General features: G+C 39.2%; 1 protein-coding gene across 1 annotated transcript in view; it reads left to right on the forward strand.

The window, feature by feature from the left end:
* The window catches only part of LOC133462074 (rho-associated protein kinase 2-like), a 74,217-nt gene that overhangs the window by 39,319 nt on the left and 13,303 nt on the right, over positions 1-21,595 (forward strand). Inside the window, 13 exon segments of the mRNA XM_061743191.1 lie at positions 3,639-3,776; positions 3,910-4,170; positions 6,195-6,339; positions 6,436-6,574; positions 6,802-6,893; positions 7,772-7,931; positions 8,044-8,098; positions 14,433-14,521; positions 14,638-14,686; positions 15,039-15,174; positions 16,758-16,849; positions 17,253-17,499; positions 21,195-21,301. Coding sequence (XP_061599175.1) covers positions 3,639-3,776; positions 3,910-4,170; positions 6,195-6,339; positions 6,436-6,574; positions 6,802-6,893; positions 7,772-7,931; positions 8,044-8,098; positions 14,433-14,521; positions 14,638-14,686; positions 15,039-15,174; positions 16,758-16,849; positions 17,253-17,499; positions 21,195-21,301 — 1,710 coding nt within the window.

Raw genomic sequence — 21,595 nt, forward strand, 5'->3', positions numbered from 1 at the left:
GGCCCAGATTTGTTTCCTTGGATGATTTTCACTTAAATGTAAATTGTTCTAGGCTTATTTTAATCTGACACACACCATGTGATGAATAAGTAACCTGTATTAATAACTAATGTGCTACAGTTGGCTTGAAAGGAAGTTATTGTTCCTATCCTGAAACACAGTTTTTTGGGGCTGAAATAATTTTATTCTATATATACAGTAAGCTTTTAAGAGATGCACAGGACAGCAGTAAAACAGTGGGCATAATGTAAAATTGGAGGTATGTCTAGTTATAATAAGCATGCACAATTGTTTGGATCAGATATCGGTTCTGATATTGACTAAATATTTTGAATATGTTTGTAGCGATCCATGAGCCGAGCCATTCGCTTTAAACTTGTTTCTGACGTATACATGGATGTTGTTTCTATGTAGGTTGAGTTTCAGCTGCTTTATTTTAGTCAATTAAGTTTGATTCTAAATTTGATTTAATCTGGAATTTGAATTATGGTGTGCAGTTATTTTTGTCACATTTATATCTGTATTATTTTGTTATATTTTTTCTTGGGGATGATTATTTAATTTGCAAGGAAACGTTAAAAGCAAACATGAGGCCGTCAGTCGCTTCCACGTTAAGGGACACAGCTTATTGATTCAAAAATGGTGTTGTTTGATAAGAAATATCTAGAAATGGGTATTTGTATCTAAACGTGGTTCAGTGTATATTAATTTGTCGCTCCATATCGTAGCACAATGGGTTTTTCTGCTTAAGAATATTTTTTTTTCCCGTAAGAAACACGCACCAATACAGTTACAGAGCGGTTCTGGCCAGTCACATCAGCTGCTAGCTGAGAAATGCTCACGAGTGTTAAAGTTTGGACGGAGGTGTTATTATTAGTACTCTAAAAAAAGCAGATTATATATAAAATAAAGAGCCACAGGTACTGTATTAATGTGTCTCTTAACCCCGGTTTCCGCGGAGCGGTTTGGTCCAGGCAGGTACGGTTGGGTATTATTTATGGCACTTTTCCACTAGTATCACCTCAGCTCGGTTCTGCCCGCCACGCCCCCGTCTTGCGCTTTTCCACTAGTGGCTGAGGCGGGTGGAGCCGCGCGCCAAGCAGATACTTTTTCTGTAACCATTCTGCCGAGGTTCTAAGCGGGCTGAGCCGGCACTATATCTGACGTCACCACCCTCCGTGCCACTGATTGGTCGGGGGCGGGGCCGTCAGACGTTTGAATCAGGAAGCGGGAGTCAGCGCGAGAGCGACTCGCAGCGATTTTATTATACAGCGCAAACGTCTGTTTGGTGATCCAACTCTGAGGTGCATATGTTCATAAACCTGGTGGCTGAGGAGAGAATTAAAAAAGGGATGTAGACGGGCTGTTTTACTCTCAGCTGCTCGCGGCTCCAGCTGATTTCTGATCACCGCCGACATGAACAAAGCGGTTGCGCAATCGACTACGTCACAGCAGCTTCACCCCAACCCTCCCACCTCTCACCTAGCTGTGGAAAAACACACGGGGACAAAACGGGTAGAGGCGGGTAGAGGCGTGACGAGCCGAGTCGGGCTGAGTAAGTACTAGTGGAAAAGCGCCATTAGTGTCGTTCCACTGTAAAAGGGTCCCATACAACTGAACCAAACTGCACCGTTTCTGGGCCCCCTTCAGTTGTAGGTCCATAGGAAAATGGTACTGTACAGTTAGGGCGGAGCTGCCGGCATCACACACGTATAATCTGGTGATTGGCTATGGAGAGAAAATCCACTCAAAACATTTGTGTGTGCGTACTAGTTGAATTAATTGTGTGCGTGTATTATCTGATTACTGCGTAGTAGTTGATTTGTGCGTATTATTAGATTTGTGTGTGCGTAACTTGAATTCAAAAAGCCTCCTAAACACAATCGATAAATAGACACGAATCGCCTGATACACGCACACAAAGCACAATTGGTTTTGAGACTTTTTTCACACCTCCAAGAAGTCTCACAGATTTGTCCATACATGGTGCATTTAAGTACTGGGAGAAAAATGGGTCATCGCGCTGTCCCTCGCTCTTCCTGTTAGTGACAAGGCAACTGCCAAGGCTTGCTTCTTTTTTATCCAAGTCCGTAACAAGTCTCCAGATTTCGACTTCATTTTTCCAACTTTCGTAGGACTTTTTTTTCATCAAACGTCGGCAGAACTTTATAATTACCAGCGGCCATCCTCTGCTACCAATGTTAACTGCTAAATGAATAACTCCGACAACGTTTTCCAAGACTTTACTCACGACTCGTGCACTACAAAAACTACAACTGCCCTGCACTTACACACTCCAAAGATACCAAAACATTTGCGCATGCGCATTCAGAAAAGTATCACATAACAGCTGGGTCATCTGAATTTCATCTGAGTCGAGTGTTATTTATTGTGTAAATAAAGCTTGTGTATTTAACGATTTGTGTGTGTAGGAGGCTTTTTGAATTTGTAATTATCGTTTTCTTTGTAACTTCCAGCAAATCACGCACGCACAAATCAAGTAGTACCCACACATAAATGTTTTAAGTTGATTTTCTCTCCATAATTGGCGGATAGAAGAACCTCACTGCCCGCGACAAAAACAAGTGTGAAACAAACACCAAGTTGCCGTTGAGTCAATGCCAGAAGTTCTCTCCTCTTTTTGGCTGCGTCACCCTTCGCTACTCACAATGATCTTTCGTTCAGTGCAACGTGTATCGTACGTAAAAAGAACTGAAAGCCAGCAGAACAAAATCGGCCTGCTGGACGACCTCCGTTGTTGTTTTTGTAGTGTCACTTTTGTTGCAGTCACACTAGTATGACCACGCGCTAGGCCCTTGGTCTGAACCCCAGCGTGCTCAGTGGCGGTCGGACTTACAGTGGAACCGCTCACCTGATTAGCTGGATCATTCTAACCCAACCGGACCGATTCGCTCTGTGGAGACGTGGTTTAATGGGACTCTGCATTTCAGATTTATGATGATGATGATAACAGTAATAATTACATCAACATAAGAAAATAATTGAAAAAATTATTTCAAAGGTCCTTTTAATGGACCCTGCCTTTTTCATCCTGGGATCCTACCCAAAGGGTCACAAATATACCCAAAGTGAAAGAATAATTATAGACATGTGTCTTTTGCATGCAAAAAAATCAATTGCACTTTTTTGGAAGAAAACCAGTAGGCTGAGTGTTGCATTCTGGGTTAGACAGATGTTGGCAGCCTTTCCTTTGGAAAAAATCACATATATGCTGAAAGGGAGGCAGGACTTGTTTGAGAAGGTTTGGGGACACTTGAATATTTTTTGGAAAACCTGATTGCAGTTTATTTTGTCTGAGAGCTGTTTTGTGAGTTGTTTTATTTCTAGTTTTTTTTTTTTTATTTGTGTGTAATTGTTTTTTGTTCTTTGTTTTATTATTTATCTATCTGATCATACGACTTAGAGTGTTTAAATGTTATCATTGCCTGGAATTGTACTGAATGTACTTTATATATGTGAAAATATGGAAAACTTTAATAAAAACAGTGTTTTAAAAAAGAAAATTACATCAACATTAATAACAATAATAATTCATCCTTATCAGGTTACTGCCACTGGGTTTCTTCACGAACAGATTTTGCTAAGTTCTTATTCCTCTGGTCTCCGTGGTTACTCAGGTCAGACATAAAGCATCAAAGAAGGTCTACGCCATGAAGCTGCTAAGCAAATTTGAGATGATCAAGCGCTCCGACTCTGCGTTCTTCTGGGAAGAGAGAGGCATCATGGCGTTTACCAACAGTCCCTGGGTCGTGCAGGTACACACCAATCACCCCCATCCACCAGAAAAGATGTTTCTTGTGTGAACATTGTGTTGTTGGAGGTAAATGTTCATTTAATACTTTTTTCTATCATCTAAAAATCAAATGAAAACATTGTTTGTGTATTTAGTTGTGCTGTGCCTTCCAAGACGAGCACTACCTCTACATGGTGATGGAGTACATGCCAGGAGGAGATCTGGTCAACCTCACCAGCACCTACGACGTGCCGGAGAAATGGGCAAAGTTCTACACAGCCGAGGTGGTGATGGCGCTAGACGCCATCCACTCCATGGGCTTCATCCACCGCGACGTCAAGCCAGACAACATGCTGCTGGACGGACAGGGACACCTGAAGCTGGCCGACTTCGGCACGTGCATGAGGATGGACGCCGTAAGTCTCTGAGGAACCACCAGGCCTCTGTAAAGTTATAACTGTTTCTTATTTCATTATTTTTTAAATTATCTACATATTTAAATCAGTTTGCTAATTTACCAGGATACAAATGAAAGAAAATTTGCACTCAAAATATTACAAATATAAACAAATATAGTTTATTTTCTTCATCTACAGCAACATCAGTTTCATTTTTGTTTTGTACACCTTTGAGCTGAATTCTTTGAGATTTCATGGACGTGAACGGAATGAGAGAGGATAAAAGAAGAAGAATCACTGCCCAGTCGTTTTTAGGAAAAGCCAAAACATGCAAAGATGATAAAAGTTTCACAAATACTTACAGTAACTGCAAGTGCTTGGACTTGTCAAACCTTTCTTTTTATGCAAACAGCAGCCCAAGGACTTTGCTGATACAATGGAAAACAATCAATACTCAGAAAGCTTTTTAGCCATAGCAAAGGGCTTTAATGTGTATTTAAGTTAACTGGAAATGTCGACAAGCTTAGAGAAGCAATCTCGGAAGTGAATGTAAGATTAATGGAAAGGCAAACCTGTTTGAAGGAATCTTACACATGAACATCTGAACAAACCTGTTGTGTGGAAACAAATGCATTAGACTGATGAATGGTAGATTTTAGACTTATAGTGCCTTCCAGCTGTAAATGGGGAGTGGACAGACCTTGCTTGGTGCTTGTGTTGCATCCTTTTGGAAAGAAACGCCAAGCAGAAGAGAAGGCCATGCTTTCTAGCACAGGATAATATTCCTAAACACAACTCAGAATCCACAATGGACAACCTGAGAATACTGAATAAAGATTACTGAAAATTAGTGATGCACCGATTGTTCGGTAACCGAAATTGTTCGGCCGAAAATGGCAAAAAAAACACTTTCGGTGTTCGGTGGAATAAGTGGGGGAAAAAACCGAACAATTAATAACGGCATGGTAATATAAATAGACTGGCCGCTCCGTTACTGTTGCGCACCACATAAATCGTTGGCCAACCAAAAACTAACCACATAAGAATTTTACTAACATTCACCAGCAGGTGGAACCAAAACAACATAAATCAATCTATTACAGGCGCGTTTAGATGACGAAATCAAACGTGGAAGAGCGTGGAGTGAAGTGGTGCGGTGCAAACATGTCAGCAGTGTGGAAGTATTTTAGAGTGGCAAAGAATAATACAAGAATGGCTGTTTTCAATGAATGTTCTGCTCAAATATGTAGAGGGGGCACATCTGCAAAGTCTTTCAGCACTACAAGTTTGATTTATCATTTGAAATGATAAAAAACCCTGAGCGCTTTAATGCATTTTTATTGTTTTAAGGCCTATGTTACAATGTTCAGTCAGTTAAGCCTAACGTAAGCTCAAAGATGGCCAAAAAATGTATTTTGCTAATTTATTTATTTTAAGTTATTGTTCTTTGCTGGTATAATGTCTGCTGGAATATTTAAGAAATGCTGGGAAATTAAAAAATGTTCAGTTTTTTATGTTCAACAAATGTTTTCTACCTTGTAATTTTGTAAAAGATTTTTTTCTTTAAAAAAGCATGCCTAAATCAAATTTATTTGATTTATGCAATGGTGAAAGAATTGGCAAAATAAATGAAAAACTGCGAAGAACCATGTTCGGTATTGTTCGGTATTCGGCCAAGTGTTTATTATTATTTTCGGTTTCGGCCACAAATTTTCATTTCGGTGCACCACTACTGAAAATATCTGGACCTCAAAAGAGGTTGTTCATCTCACAGACCCAGAGAACATGTGCAGGAGGAAGGAAAGGAACCGACTCTCAGCTGCTACAGTGTTTACAGACCATGCTGCGTGTCAGAGAGGCCGTCACGAAAATGATCAACTTTTAACCTCTTTGATAACTTCCCATTTTGAAGCTTACGGTGATGTTGCAGTAGTGAAAACCCAACAAACTTAGCTTATCGAGCTTATCATAAATGACATGCCAGATATTTCTCGGAGCACTTCCACAGCTCGTACTAACGACGTGTCTCGGCTCTGTTGCAGACTGGCATGGTGCACTGCGACACGGCCGTCGGCACCCCAGACTACATCTCCCCCGAGGTGCTGAAGTCTCAGGGAGGAGACGGTTATTACGGGAGGGAGTGCGACTGGTGGTCCGTAGGGGTCTTCATTTTTGAGATGCTTGTTGGTCAGTGAAAGCTGAGCTGGATTTCTGCAGAACACATGTGGAGAGATTGCTATTTGTGAATGTGAAATGTGATTAGTTTCATTATCTGACTGTCAGGTGACACTCCGTTCTACGCCGACTCTCTGGTGGGAACCTACAGTAAGATCATGGACCACAAAAACTCCCTGAATTTCCCTGATGATGTGGAGATCTCCAAGGATGCCAAGGATATCATCTGTGCCTTCCTGACTGACAGGTACTAGCTGCAAGAAAGACGTAGCAGACAAGAGGAGGAATGGTGGAGTGAGACGTGTTCTTTCACTGCTTATCTATCAGTCAGGACTGAAACAAGCAGCCTTATCAATCTTAGATGTTTTCGTTCATCAGAAAGGGGCACAAAGACAAATAAATGCAGACAGTCCCATGAAAGCGTCTGGATTTATGTTCCATGTTATTTCATGTTGGTGTTCTGTGTGTTTTGAGGGAGGTGCGGTTGGGCAGAAACGGCGTGGAGGAAATCAAGCGACATCCTTTCTTCAAAAATGACCAGTGGACTTTCGACACCATCAGAGGAAGTTAGTATCACGGGTTTGGTTCCGGTTCACGCAGGGCTGGGCGATATGGACCAAAAGTCATATCTCGATATTTTCTAGCTGAATGGCGATACTCTATATATATCAATATTTTTTCTAAGCCATAATTGGGGTTTCCCCCAAAGCATTATAGCATAGCATCTCTGTTAGCTTCATTTTTTCTGAGGCAAACCCTTAAAAAAACAGTCAGTTTTAATACAAAGCCTCGTGCCAAATGTCACACATTTATTAACAGTAGTCTGCACAATATCAAAATGTATAAAACAAATGAAATAAAAATAAACTGCCTGCATATATAGAATAAAAATGCTTCTTGAATAAAATAAAACAAATATCCCTTTCCTGCATAACAATTAAATAAAATACACTGTGCAATTAATACAATGTAGACAGTAACAGGCAGACTTTTCCACTGAGGTTGACAGTTATGCAAATAACAAAACATTTGTGCAAATCTCAAATAAAACATTCAAGTGAATTTGTCACAAAATAAGCTATATCAAAATCATAAATATATATATATATTTTTCTTTTTTTCCCCCCCGATATAAACGATATTGTCTCGTACCATATCGCGTTTGAAAATATATCGATATATATTAAAATCTCGATATATCGCCCAGCCCTAGGGTCACGTTATTCTCTCTGCAGATGTGTTTTAGAGGCCGTCTGGTCAGGGCTGCAGTCTGAGAGGGTTGGAGCGTAGGGCAGTCATGAGTTGTGGGCGCTGCCATGCGCATCCAAAACAAACTCAATCAAGCAGGAAATGTTCTTTTTTATATTTGACTGTGTTGTTTGCGCAGCCACCTTCACCAGCAGTTCACACTGTCCTCTGCTCCTCTCCTCGTTTCTCTCATCAGCGGTCGCTCCGGTGGTTCCAGAGCTGAGCAGCGACATCGACACCAGTAACTTTGACGAGATAGAAGACGACAAAGGCGACGTAGAGACATTCCCCACACCGAAGGCCTTTGTTGGAAATCAGTTACCATTTGTTGGCTTCACTTACTTCAAAGAAAACCAGTAAATCCTTAATTTCTGCCGTCCCTGAAGATTTTATGGAACTGTCTGGATTCATGTTTCTCTCTTTTTTTTTAACCGTATGTTTTGTTCTTTTTTTTTTTTACTTCTTCAGATTACTATGTGCCCCCAACAATTCATCTGTGGCTCATGAGAATTCAAAAGGCGAGGTAAATGCTTCCACACACAGGAACTAACCTCTAACCTGAACTTTTCAGCAGCTGAGCCAGACAGGTGTTTATCAGAACGTCACCGATCTGTGACCTTTCAGTCCGTCCAGCTTTACGCTGTAAGACGTGGGATTATGGTGGAAATCACCCTGGAGGGGATTTCCTTCTCCATCCCATGGTTTATTTGTATTTTGTCAGAATTTCAATGTTCTTAGCACCACAGAGGCACCTAAGCAGCTTGCAGTGTGAGTGGCTGAGCTGGCCACTAATCTGGGGGAGATTTCCACGGCCGGGGACCCGTGTAGGAGGAAAGAGCAAAGGTTTTATTTATAGAGGACAATACGTGTTCACACACTTAAACTTCAGCAGAGTTCAGCAAAAATTGGAAATATAGAAGTTCTAAACAAGCTTTTCGTGTTTATTAGATAACCAGAAGGAAAGGTTTGTTAAAGTTCATTTCGTTAGTTCATTTGAAGTATATAAAAGTGTTTGTGTGTGTGTGTAGTCATCCGAATAATTACTTGAGTAAAAGTAAAAAAGTACTTGGTGAAAAAACTACTCAAGTATTGAGTAACTGTTGAGTAACGTCTGATTTATTTTTTTAACACAACCAAACAGACAAAAGTACAAAATAATCATCTTCAGGCAAATTAAATCAATAAAATAATAAAATAAATTAAAATTAATAAAAAAATGAAAAATAGCTTCAATTAAAATAATCTTAAAGTAAATTCAATTACTTTAATAAATAATAAAATAATAACAGATTAAAAAAATAAAACAAGTAGCCCAAAATTTCAAGCCTTTGTACTTTTCTTTTTTAACCAGAACTAGAACAAACATGAACTCATAGAAACTCTGTGTGTGTTTGAATCTGTGTAAATGTGACAAAACATGCAAAAACAAACATTTTTTCCAAAGAATCACCCAGTGATGTCATGAGATTTATGCGGAGGGGATAAAAGAAAAGTAACAGCTCAACGTGGCCTAATGTAGCGGAGTAAGAGTAACAGTTTCTTCTTCACAAATCTACTCAAGTAAAAGTAAAAAGTATAGTGATTTAAAACTACTCCTAAAAGTACAACATTTCCCAAAACTTACTCAAGTAAATGTAACTCGTTGCTACCCACCTCTGGTACTGTGTGTATGTACAGTTGAAACCAGACGTTAACACACACTGTGCAAAAAGCACACAACATTTTTGGCTCACTATCTGAAGTTAAATCAGATTAAACCCTTCTTGTTTCAGGTCAGTCAGGTTTACCAAAATGATTTCATTTTGTTAAAATGCCACAATAATGACAGAGACATTTTTTTGGAGAATTTTGTTAATTCGTGAATTTTGTCATTCAATCGACCAGCCCTCTTTTCTCTCGCTTAATTATATCTCATTTTAGGTTTGTTTCGGTCCATTTGGTATGTATGCATTAAAAAGAACGATGTGCCATGCAGGGCGGTCCCAGCACCTCAGCTTTCCCTGTAGCTGAAAAGGTTTTTTTTTTGGGGGGGGGGGTCAGGGATGTCAGGTCAAGTCAGCTCAAGGGTTAAAAACCTGATTTTCCCCCCCAATCCACAAGAGTAAATAAAACTAATCTAAAACTAGTGATATATACAGTTATAATAATAATGGTAGGCACCATTAAATAAAAACAACAATACAGTTTTCTTTCTGGAAAAGTGTATGATGTTCTTTGAGTTTTAGTTCATGAAAATAGTTTTCTTGGCGATAGTTGGGGCTATGAGGAGTTTATTCTTAGTTGCGTCCAGATTGAATTCTGATAAATCTCCAACGAGGCAAAGTGAGGGGGGAGATAAGAAATTACATAATATTTCAGTGTCTTCCTCCAAAAACTTTTAATGGGTGTGCAGTTCCTGTTATATATGTGTCAGGAGTGTTTTTTGAACATTATGGACAGATCTCTGACGCACATCCCATTTTAGAGATTTTTGTCTGGTGTAATGAGTTCTGTGGAGAGTTTTGTACTGGATGCTTTGCAGTTTGGGCATTTTTATTCATAAAATATTTTTACAGATTTATGACCAGAGTTCAACATCAGGAGCACGAGAAACATCACTTTCCCATTTTATTGACAGGAGAGAGATTATTCTTATCTGAACAAACGATTACTTTGTATATTTTGGAGAGGATTTTCTGTGTTGAAGAGAGATTTATTAGATCTGTTGCTGAAGGCAGAAAGCCTAGATTTGCCAATCTAATGAAGATTTTAGCTTCAATCATTGATTTCAGTTGTAGATATTCCAGAAACTGATTGCTCCCGATGCCGTACTCCTGGACCAGATGGGAAAATGGTGCCAGAAACATTGGAGTGAAAGATGAAAGTTGAGTGATACCATTCCCAGCCCATGTGGGAAAGTTGATTGGTTTTATGTTGCTTATGAAGTTGTGATTATTCCAGATTGGGGTGCAATTAGAAACCGCAAAAGCTGATTTGGATTTGTTTTTTGTAAAGTAGCTTTAATCCTTGGTGCTTTATTCTTCCAGTAGAACTTGGTAATAATTGAATGTTGAGATTTAAACCAGGCAGCGTTGAGATCATTGAGAATAAATAGTTTATTTCAGGGAGAATTGTCATTTTAATTATTGCTATTCTGCCCGGGATAGACGGAGAAGAGTTTACAGAGCGCAGAACATCACCACCGACTGTTTTTAATAGGGGGGTAAAGCCGAGTCCAATCAGCTCTGATAGTCTGGAGGAAACTTTAACGGCTAAATGGCTGATGTGATTTGTGCATAGAGGGATGGCTGCTGTGTGGGCCGCCTCATGCCATTTACTTTTGTGTAATTTATTTAGTAATCATCGATTTTAAAGCACAAATTAATGAGTTTTACTACCTGGCAGCGCCGGTTTTAAACAACTCTCTCTTCAGTCAGGGCAGCCTAGCGAGGATAATCAGTGTGGGAAATTTGGCAGCACGTATTTTGTCCCCTGAGCGCGTCGTTTAATCCACTGTTTTGAGGTTTTCACTAATGATATTTCTCCAACCTCGTCATCGTCTTGGATTTTCTCAGGCTGGAAGTGAATTGTGTTTTCATGGGACTGGCACCTGCTGCTCCGGTGACGTTTTAATCCTGCATATCTGGTTTATTACTGGCTTGCTGGCTCCATGAGCAGCTACTGTATAACAACCTGTCGGCTGAACGGTGGCAAAAACACTGGACTGTTCGTTGTGTTTTTGTTTTTGTCGGTGGAGTTCAGAGTTAAATTCCGGATTCTTGAGAACTTTCATATTTTGAACTTGGGAATTTTTCTGTTTCTCTTTGCTTTGTGAAACTGCTGAGTTGTGGGGTTGAGAATGAATGAGTGAATGAATGAATGGACTTTGTTTGCGTTGTTCAGTGTTCAGGGGGAGATTGTAACTTTCTTGAGTTGCATCTTTTGTCGACAATTTGATAATAAGCAGAGATGAAAGATGAAAAAATGTTTAATTTCCATGTGTCAGGAGAGACACCTGACTGGAACCTGAATGTAACACGTCACAGCCTTCTGTTCACTGTCCCTTAGTTTTAGTTGTCTGCGTTATAAACTCAAAACTACAGAATAACTACTGATGTCTAACCACATTTTATAATTTATCTACCTTCTGAAGCTACATCCACAATAAATGTAAGCTATTTACCAGTGATGTTTGAAACAGCATCCGCTGTGCTGAAACTTAAATACGCTGGTGTTGAAAGACTAGAGTAGTTAAGGGGTCGACGTTGAAGACAAGGTATTAGTTTTGGTATTTATATCCAAAAGTTTAAACAATACGCAACATCAAATGTCATGGAAATGCCAAGTAAAATCTTTTGAGTGATTTTAAAACTTTTTTAGGACAATTATAGACTTTCTTTTTTAATTTTTTTAACATTTTCTTTTTTTTAACGTTTCTTTATTGGGTAGTTGATGTAATGCATATTACACAAACTATTTTTTTTTTTTAAGGGATTCGACAGAATACCCTGTTTTATATTTTACCACACACGCACAAAAAAAAACAAGTATATTAAATAAGGACACAAAACTTAAGCACATAACAAACACCCCGAAACACAAACACTGCAAAATACGTAATTATAAACAGGTCCCAAAGTAAGTACCAATTACCAATCAAACTCTGAATGAAGACAATAATAATAGGAAAAATAAAGTAATAAAATAAAATACAGGATACACAAAACAACAACAACAAAAAAAAAAATAAAATAAAAATAAATTAAATGAAATAAGATAAATAAAAATTAAAATAAACAGACATAAGAGGAACCCTAAAAAAAAATAGACATGGTTAGCAATATCATACTTCCCTATAATTAAATTAAATCAAATTAAATGAATATTCCAAGGATGCCAAAGAATTAACAAAAGAAAGAATAGATTCCCAAATATGAGAAAACTTATCAGAGCAACCCCTGCTTTCTTTTTTAATGTAAAGTATCAGAACCCTGTTTTTAAAATCAAAACGTTAACATTGTTTATAAACTGTAATTTCCCTGTCTCTAGTTTAGTCTGATTTTGTGGTGACAGTCAGCTTTCTGGACTGTTTGGCATCTTTCAGCTTTATTTTACACTCTCAGGTTACACGGCTCACACGTGACGCTCTCATCGGTGACTCCCGGGTATAAACCTGCTGCTGGCCACCTGTCTAACCTTAAACAGTAGACGCACAAAGTGCAGCGTTCATTACGGTGTTGGGTGGTGTTCCTGTACGTCGTCATAAAACAGTGGCTGTGTGGAAGAGCCATGAGGACGAGTCTAGTACCGGCTCAACTCATCACTTCATTAGAAGCTGCTTCTGAGTAGGGCTGGGGATCGATTCAAATGTCAAGAATCGATTCGATTCCAATTCTTAAGATTCAGAATCGATTATCAAGATTTGATTCGATCCGATTCGATTCCGATATTGATTTGGGTTAGTGTTATTAAAACTGTTTTTTGAGCTGTTGCATGAATTATATGACTGTAGTTATGCAAAATATTACTACTAGTATTATATTGAGATTAAACGGCAAGTATTGGCAGCTGATGATGCTGTAAGGACCAATCAGCTCCCAGAATGCTGATAGAACTGCTTTCAGAAACATCGTGGGTCAGAATTACCAAACAGATCCAGGCAGGAAACAGAGACGGATGAAATCGGTTTTATTTTTTCCCACATTCCGTTTTTATTTGTTCCATTTTTGTCTATTTTGGTTTTTAATTTTTGAGCATTTGGTTTTTAGCATTTTTTACAAATGTAAACCCAAGACAGTATATAAATTAATGGAATATAGACAATTTATGCAATTATGACCTAATACTTTAATGTTTTCATTACTCTTTTGGGGATAAACAAAGAAATGACCAAAAGTTGCAATGTAATGATGAAAAAAAAAAATACATAAATAAATAAAAGAAAAAAAAAACAAAAAAATTTTAAAAAAATCCAACTTTAGACATATGAATCGATTTTTAGGAATTAATATGAAAATCGATTTAGAATTGGGAAATTGATTTTTTTCAACACAGGCCTACTTCTGAGTAGATCCCTGCAGCTGATCGCTCATCTCTGACACCACACAGGCCCAGCTGAAACCGTGGGATCCCCTCAGACCTGTGTTCATGCTAACAATCAGAAAACCCCCCTTAAAAACCAGGTTCTGATTTGATTGGATCTCCCCTGCATCACTGCTTTAATAGTGAAACTGTTTTCAACGGTCCTCAAGCTTCATCGACAGAGCAAAGCAACACCCAGAGTTTCAGCTGACCCCTTCAAATGTCAGCCATGACGCATGAAACACAGTTCCAAACTCAGTCTCGTACTGTAGAAAATGTCTCGGTCAAGTTGGTGAATCAGATCTAGTTTTATGTCCCTATTCCACACATCCGTATCTTGCTAGGACTCATTATCTTTCTGGATTTTAGCCGCCAAAGAGAGAGCAGCTGATAACCACGGCATTTCCAGTTGAACCGTCCTCAGAACATTTTGAGTCCATCTCCTTTTTTCTCATATTTTTTTTTTACAATTTTAGCGTAATAAAAGTGAGTGCAGATGATTATATAGGGACACTATGGAGAGAGAGCTGGTCCTGCTGCTCCCAGGGAGCAGTAACTGTATGCCCTTATTAAAGTTTTTACACCATATTGCATCATCTGTGTAAACTCCTGCGGGTTCACTTGAGCTCACACCGACGCACTGACGTCGGCCTCAGCTGATGAAAGCACCTCCGAATCCTCTGGAAATGCTTGTTTTGCGTTTTTTCCTTTGTCCCCTCTTAGGGTCTGTCTTTGATTAGCTTTTCTTTTTTTAACTCGGACCATGTCTGATTGGTTACCGTTCTGTGTTACTTCAGTCGGCAGCCCTTCAGAAGAAACTCCGCCACCTAGAGGTGAAGCTGAACAACGACAAGCAGGCCAAAGACGACCTGGAGCTCAAATACAGGTACAAGACTCAGGAAACGCGTCCGGGGCGACGATCCAGCCTGTTGCCATGGACATGCAATATGCTTTTCACACTTTTATTAATGTTTATTCACCTTTGTCTTTCTCCCCCTGTAGAACCGCTACCGGCCGCCTAGAAAAAATAACCAAAGAGCTGGAGGAAGAGGTAGGTTAATCCTTCAGAGTCAGCAGATTCTGTTTCAGATTCTTTGAATTCTTGTTGCTCTCGACCTGCTCGTAATACTCGCTGGTGTAATATCCCAGTGTTCCCGCTACAATGTCATCATTCCTCCACCAACTCTTCTAAACATTCCTGGAAACAGTAATTGAGTCAGAATATTTATTCTCCGGATTCACATTCACCAGTCATGTTTACTGAGGTCCAGCTGGAACGCCTCCCTGGATATTAACAAGTGCTTTAAGTGGCCGTAGCGGTCGGATAAGTGTTATTACCCGGAGCTGTTTTGTGGCGCTTTTTAAGAAACGTTGATGAAAGTCCTTCCTGACTGGTTGTGAAGGTGAGCGGCAGGAAGAACCTGGAGTCGAGTCTCCGGCAGCTGGAGAGAGAGAAGGCGCTGCTGCAGCACAAGAGCCTGGAGAGCCATCGCAAGGCCGAGAACGAGGCCGACAGGAAGCGCTGCCTGGAGAACGAAGGTACCGCGCCGTCTCCGCCGAGTCTGACGGTGTTTTCACTAGGGCTGGGGATCGATTCAAATGTCAAGATTCGATTCCGATTCTTAAGATTCAGAATCGATTATCAAGATTTGATTCGATTCTGATATTGATTTGGGTTAGTGTTATTAAATAACTGTTTTTTGAGCTGTTGCATGGATTATATGACTGTAGTTCTGCAACATATTAATACTAGTATTATATTAAGATTGCTTTCAGAAACATCGTGGTCAGAATTACCAAACAGATCCAGGGTAGCAAACAGAGTCGTATGAAATCGGTTTTATTTTTTCCCACATTTCGTTTTTATTTGTTCCATGTTCGGTCTATTTTGGTTTTTAATTTTTGAGATTTTGGTTTTTAGCATTTTTTGCAAATGTAACCCCAAGACAGTATATAAAGTAATGAAATATAGACAATTTATGCAATTATAACCTAACACATTAATGTTTTCATGCCTTTAAACATATTTAAAGGCAAAAACATGGCACCGGTTATTCTCGTGTCCAACAAAACATTCCTTTTTTGGTGATAAACAAAAAAATAACCAAGAGTTGTAATGTAATGATGAAAAAAAAAAACATAAATAAATAAAAGAAAATTAAAGAAAAAAAAAAAATCGATCTTTAGACATATGAATCGATTTTTAGGAATTAATATGAGAATCGATTTAGAATTGGGGAAATCGATTTTTTCAACACAGGCCTAGTTTTCACTCTCGCTCTGGGCATGTGGTTCAGCAGGGTCAGTGTGAACACGGCGACCACAAACCCAGAACAAGCTGCACTGACGCGTCTCTGCGGACGTTACCTCGGCACGGCTGTCACAAACTCTTAAAACGTGCAGGAGTCGCGTCACTCAGCTCTTTACTTCAGCCTGGTTGTCATGGAAACGTGACGTTCTGCAAAGACTGATATTGACCAATGATGGCACTGACTGACTGCTTTGATGTTTAACTGTTTGGGTTAAAGTGAAAGCGACACTTATGATCACAAACCAAGCAAATTAAAAAAACGATGCAGTGTAATCTAGCAAATCTGCACCGACAAATGTTGGAGCGGCCCCTTAATGGAGTTCTGCTGACTCGTTCCTGATCAATTCCAGCTCATGGACTCGTAGTGCGAGTCCTTCATTTGCTTCTCGTCACAGTCAGCATGATTAGTGTTACGTTGAGACGTTATTAATTATTTCTCCTTTTCCCTTATTATTTATTCATATTATTTGTCCTTTTCAAACAGGAGCTGGAGCAACACATGTCTTGGCTCAGCTGCGTAGCATGATTTACACAGCCAGATCAGATTTTTGAAGCTTACTTTCTGCTTAACTTTTGTTAAAATGCCAGGAATGGTGTGTGTAGACAATGATGAGACACGGTTGTAAACACCTGGGGAAAGTGTACGACTCACAGCTCTACTCTGGTTGTTTTAGATATCACATTTGTAAAATAAAAATGATTATATGTGATAAATAGTTTGGTTCCTTTCTACCCAGAGAAGGGAACAACACTCAGAATACATCCCTGTATTGTTAACTAATAGTTAAATGATCTGTTCTCCATTGTGTAGTCAACGGCCTGCGAGATCAGCTGGATGAGTTGAAGAGAAGAAACCAGAACTCACACATTTCCAACGAGAAGAACATTCATCTGCAGAAACAGGTCTGTTTGCTCCTCTTTATTTATGCTGACTCAGCTTTGAGCAGGTCATTAAAGACAGCTGTGCAGTTTCACATGTAAGAGTACAAGCTTGAATTAAATAATCTTCAAAGTGTATCAAACAAAACAAGTTTATTTTGATGTTTAATTCAATGCAGCAGTCAAGTTCAGTTTGATCTGTCAAACTCTTAAACGATCGGAGTTTATTTAATAAAAGTCATCCTTTCTGCTGGAGATTGATGGCAAATAATACCATGACTTCAAAGTTTATATCTGGAAGAGCTGTGCAAAATAAATGCCCTACGACATGTAATAGTGGAGAAAGTCGAGTTGGAATATTAGATCCAGAAGTAAAAGCTGCCAGAAAGCTGTAATGTCTTTTAAATGGAGACTGTTGCTCCGTCAGCTGGAGGAGGCCAACACATTGCTGCGTGCCGAGTCTGAAGCTGCGGTGAGGCTTCGCAAAGCCCAGACGGAGAACAGCAAGCAGCTGCAGCAGCTGGAGGCCAACGTGCGCGAGCTGCAGGACAAGTGCTGCCTGCTGGAACGCAGCAAGCTGAGTCTGGAGAAGGAGGGAATCAGCCTGCAGGCGGCGCTGGAGGCGGAGAGGAGGGAGCACAGCCAGGGATCCGAGACCATCAGCGACCTGATGGGTGGGTCCCACGCACACAGCACACATCATTTCTTCTGTTCAGAAAGGTCTAATACAGGGGTGTCAAACTCATTTTGTTTGGCGGGCCGGATTTGACCAATTTTTATTTTTTTTTTACTGTTGTTATCTAATCCAATATCAGTTTAGTTAATTTTAAAGGAAATATGCACTTTGTTTACACTCTAATTATGTAAAATATATTTCTTCAGGATCTTTTCTTGAAATGTCTCGTTTTTTTTTTTCAAATTATGTAAGATACTTTTAATATCATTTCACAAAGATAAACAGAAACAAGTATGTTTTTTTTAATATTTCGCTTTTTTATAGGAAATTTAATTAAAAGCAAAATCTTATTACAAGAGTGTTTCTTTGTGATTTAGAGATTTTTCCAGTACAATTAAGTGTATTTATTTTTTTAAATTGGCGCGCATATTTACGCCAGTGTGCCGAAAAAGTCAGCACTTCTCTTTGAACTTTTTTACTTTGTCACTATCCTCGTATTCAAAACTGAAATTCTCCGAATAAATATCTTCTATCATCTTTCTTAGCAGTGATATTTTTCCTGCGAAAATATATAATAGTAGTCAGTTAATAAAAATAAACGACCGTCTACAAAGAAATAAAATCGGCAAATGCATTCTAGAAAACTAAAAAAATGTCAAACTGCTCTCTTTGTGGAATAACGATGGATTTGTAGAAGAAATATATTATCGGATATGCTGCGATTCATGGCAATTATTTATGCCTTCCTTTTTAGTAAATTAACATTTTGTTTTTTTGCGTTGGAAAATTCTTGCTGGCCGCATGAAAATCTCAGGCCGCACATTTGACACCCCTGGTCTAATACATATACATATATACAGATTTATTAATGATAGTTAAAATAAAACTTGAGAATAAAAAGATGCCAAAAAAAATCCCCAAACCCCTTTTAAATCTTGACTCAGATTCTAACAACACAGAACCATCACAGACTTGAATCCAGCAGGAATCTCATCCGAAGTGTTTGTTTCCTTTCTGATAGTGAAGTCGTAGACAGTTCTTTAATCCATTTGATGAATATAAGTTCCAAAAGACGGATATAACTTGTTTTGTAAGAAACAAGCACAAATCCATGGCAGCTCTGTCTTTTAACAGATACATTGTAATCATCAGAATATGAACTGTTTCAATAAGCACTGGCGTTGACAGGATCTAATCCTATTTCTTAACTATGGGTATTTTAAAGAGTGCCTTCGTGGGTATTTAGCATCCAGGGTAAAAATACCTCCATAAATGGGGCTAATTTGTGACACGGAGCAGAGTTTGTTTGAATATTTCTGTACCTGATATTATACTATAGTCATATTTCTTACATCCGTTTCTCCCATCATGGGCCTGGGTTTTATCTGCTCTCATGTTACTTCTTATGTGTTGAGTGTTTGGCGAGCGACTAGGAAGGAGTTTTTCTCTCAAAACTAAAGTTTTTCAACAGAATGTTAAAGGTCTTGCTGAAGGATCAACGATCGTCTGTTTATCGCTGTTTATAACTGATGTAATCACGTTTTCATGCCGATGAAGTCACCAGTTCAATAATATTTACAGGCTTCTCCCCTTGCTCATAATGTGTCTGATGGAGATGCTTAAGATTTGACGCTGCTCTGGAAGCACAACGTTTACTACCAGGACCTCAACAGGAGTCTTTTTATGCATCTTGTCACAACTTGTTTGACAGTATTTGTCCTCTGCTGCTTATAACTGTGTGTTGCCTGATGGCTCACTGTCTTTGAATGTGCTCGGGTTGTTCCAAACTCCCACAACGTGCCATCAATGCTGAGGTTGGATGCAGTAAGATAGTCATTTTTGAATTTTTTTAAAAGATCCTGAGGGTGATGGAACAAAAAGGTCCGTCAAGACCCAGGACATTACTGGTGCTGACGGCAGGGCTTCAGAAACAAAAAGCGTCTTCAACGCCACGTCTCCTGCAACGCCACAACATCGCCCGTTTGGACTTTGCAAGGGATCACCAGACATGGGGCATTCAGGGGGGGAAGAAAGTTTTATTCTCTGATGAGAAAGAAGTAAACTTGATGGTCCGATGGTTTCCAACGAGATGTCGTCTACGCGGTGGGAGGCGGCGCCATCATGATCTGGGGGCCTGTTCAATGGAGCGACGGAGCTTCAGGTGGTGGTACCGTCAGGCAGCAGCTGCTATGTGGTGACCGTCATGACTGAGCACCTCGTCTGTGCGGTGATGACGGTTCTTCAACAGGACTATGCTGCAGTTCCCAACGCCCGCCTGACCCAGGAGATTAATGTCACTCTTCTGGACCATCCTGCCTGTTCCCCTCATCTAAATTCAACAGAACATTTGGGGATGGATGGCAAATAGGGCTGTTTGATTAATCGATTTTAAATCGTAATCGCGATTATGTAATTAGAACGATGTTAAAATGTGAAAATCGTAAAATCGATTTTTCACTTTTTTATTTTTTTTATTTTATTTATTTATTTATTTTTTTATTATTTTTTTTTATAATAATATATTTTTTTAAATATAACTAGCTGTATGTTTGCAAGTGCTGATTTGCTGATTTTCTTTTTTCAGAGATAAAACTATATTTTATTATATTTTTTTAAACTTTTTTTCAACTTATTTTACAGAGTTTTGCACTTTATTCATTCATTTTTGGTTTAATAAGAGCAAAGTTTACACTTAAAGCCCAATGGAGCAAATGTTCAATAAAAAAACAGCATATTTGAAATAATTTCTTTGCCTTTTGTCAATTCACAAAATAATCGTAATCGTAATCGAAAATCGGATTTTGAGAGAAAAAAATCGAGATTTTATTTTTGGGCAAAATCGAACAGCCCTAATGGCAAAGGAAGTGCACAAAAATGGACAACAGTTCCAGTCAGTGGACACGCTTTGGGATGCCATGCTCTTGACACAACCTTCCCACTAGCCTTCTGGTATGGAGCTAGAACAGTCTCATAATTTGCAAATGCACACACCGTTTCACAAATGCACAGGACAAGTTTCACAAACTTGGGGTGCGCTCTTATGATTGGCTGGAACAAAGGAAGATATCTGATTGGTTGCAGATCCTTCCGTGTTAAAAAAAACGTATTTGTGGATCGAGTCACGTCAGGGGAGTCTCAAAAGTCACACGCAAATCCAGCGCAGCTCACAGACAAAAAAAAAAACGTTTGTAAATCAGGTTATATTTGTGTGCGCATCAAAAATACATTTGTGTATCTTGTCCTACGCACGTGTGAATTGTTCTGTGCATTTGTGAAACTTGTCCTGTGCATTTGTGAAACGGTGTGCGCATTTGCGAATTATGAGACTGTTCTAGCTCCATATTCTGGACACATTCACATGAACGTAGTGAAATGAATCGGGCTGCGAAACAGTCCATTTTGGTTCAATTACTTTTTTCAAAAAGTTTCCTGCTCAAAATGTTGGTCTCTTACTGCCATTTCTTCTTTTTGCATTTTGAAGCTCTACTTGGAACCTTCTTAAGATCCAGCAGATTCTTGCAATTTCTTTACTGCTCTTAAGACTTTGGTCAGGAGTGTATACAGTACACACACACACACACACACACACACACACACACACACACACACACACACACACACACACACACACACACTTGTGCATCCCTTTCATCTGAAAGTGTCTGAGGCCTCTCGTATCTCGATGTTTTTCAGGACGTATTTCTGGCCTGGAAGAGGAGCAGCGCCAGCAGAGACAGGCTCTGTCCAAAGCTGACACTGAAAAGAGACACCTTCAGGACAAACTCACCGACATGGAGAAGGTAATTCTGATAATCACATGACGGCTGGCGTGTGATTTTAGCCTTACTGTCACATTTATATCTGTCTACCTTGTATTTTGTGTCAGGTTATAATCTAAATATTAACATGAAAAAGAAACGAAACATTTGTCTCGTTTCCATCTGCCTTTTGATGTACAGCACTGGAAAAATGAGTGCATTTTTCTTAGTTAACATGACTGCTCACTGGAACACATTTTGGGTTTTTTTAATTAACTGTCTTGTTCCTTAACGGCATCGATGAGTAGAAGAGGAACTGAAGCATTTCAAAAGGAC

The sequence above is a fragment of the Cololabis saira genome, chromosome 16, assembly GCF_033807715.1.
Source record: "Cololabis saira isolate AMF1-May2022 chromosome 16, fColSai1.1, whole genome shotgun sequence".
In the NCBI taxonomy this organism is placed as follows: Eukaryota; Metazoa; Chordata; class Actinopteri; order Beloniformes; family Belonidae; genus Cololabis; species Cololabis saira.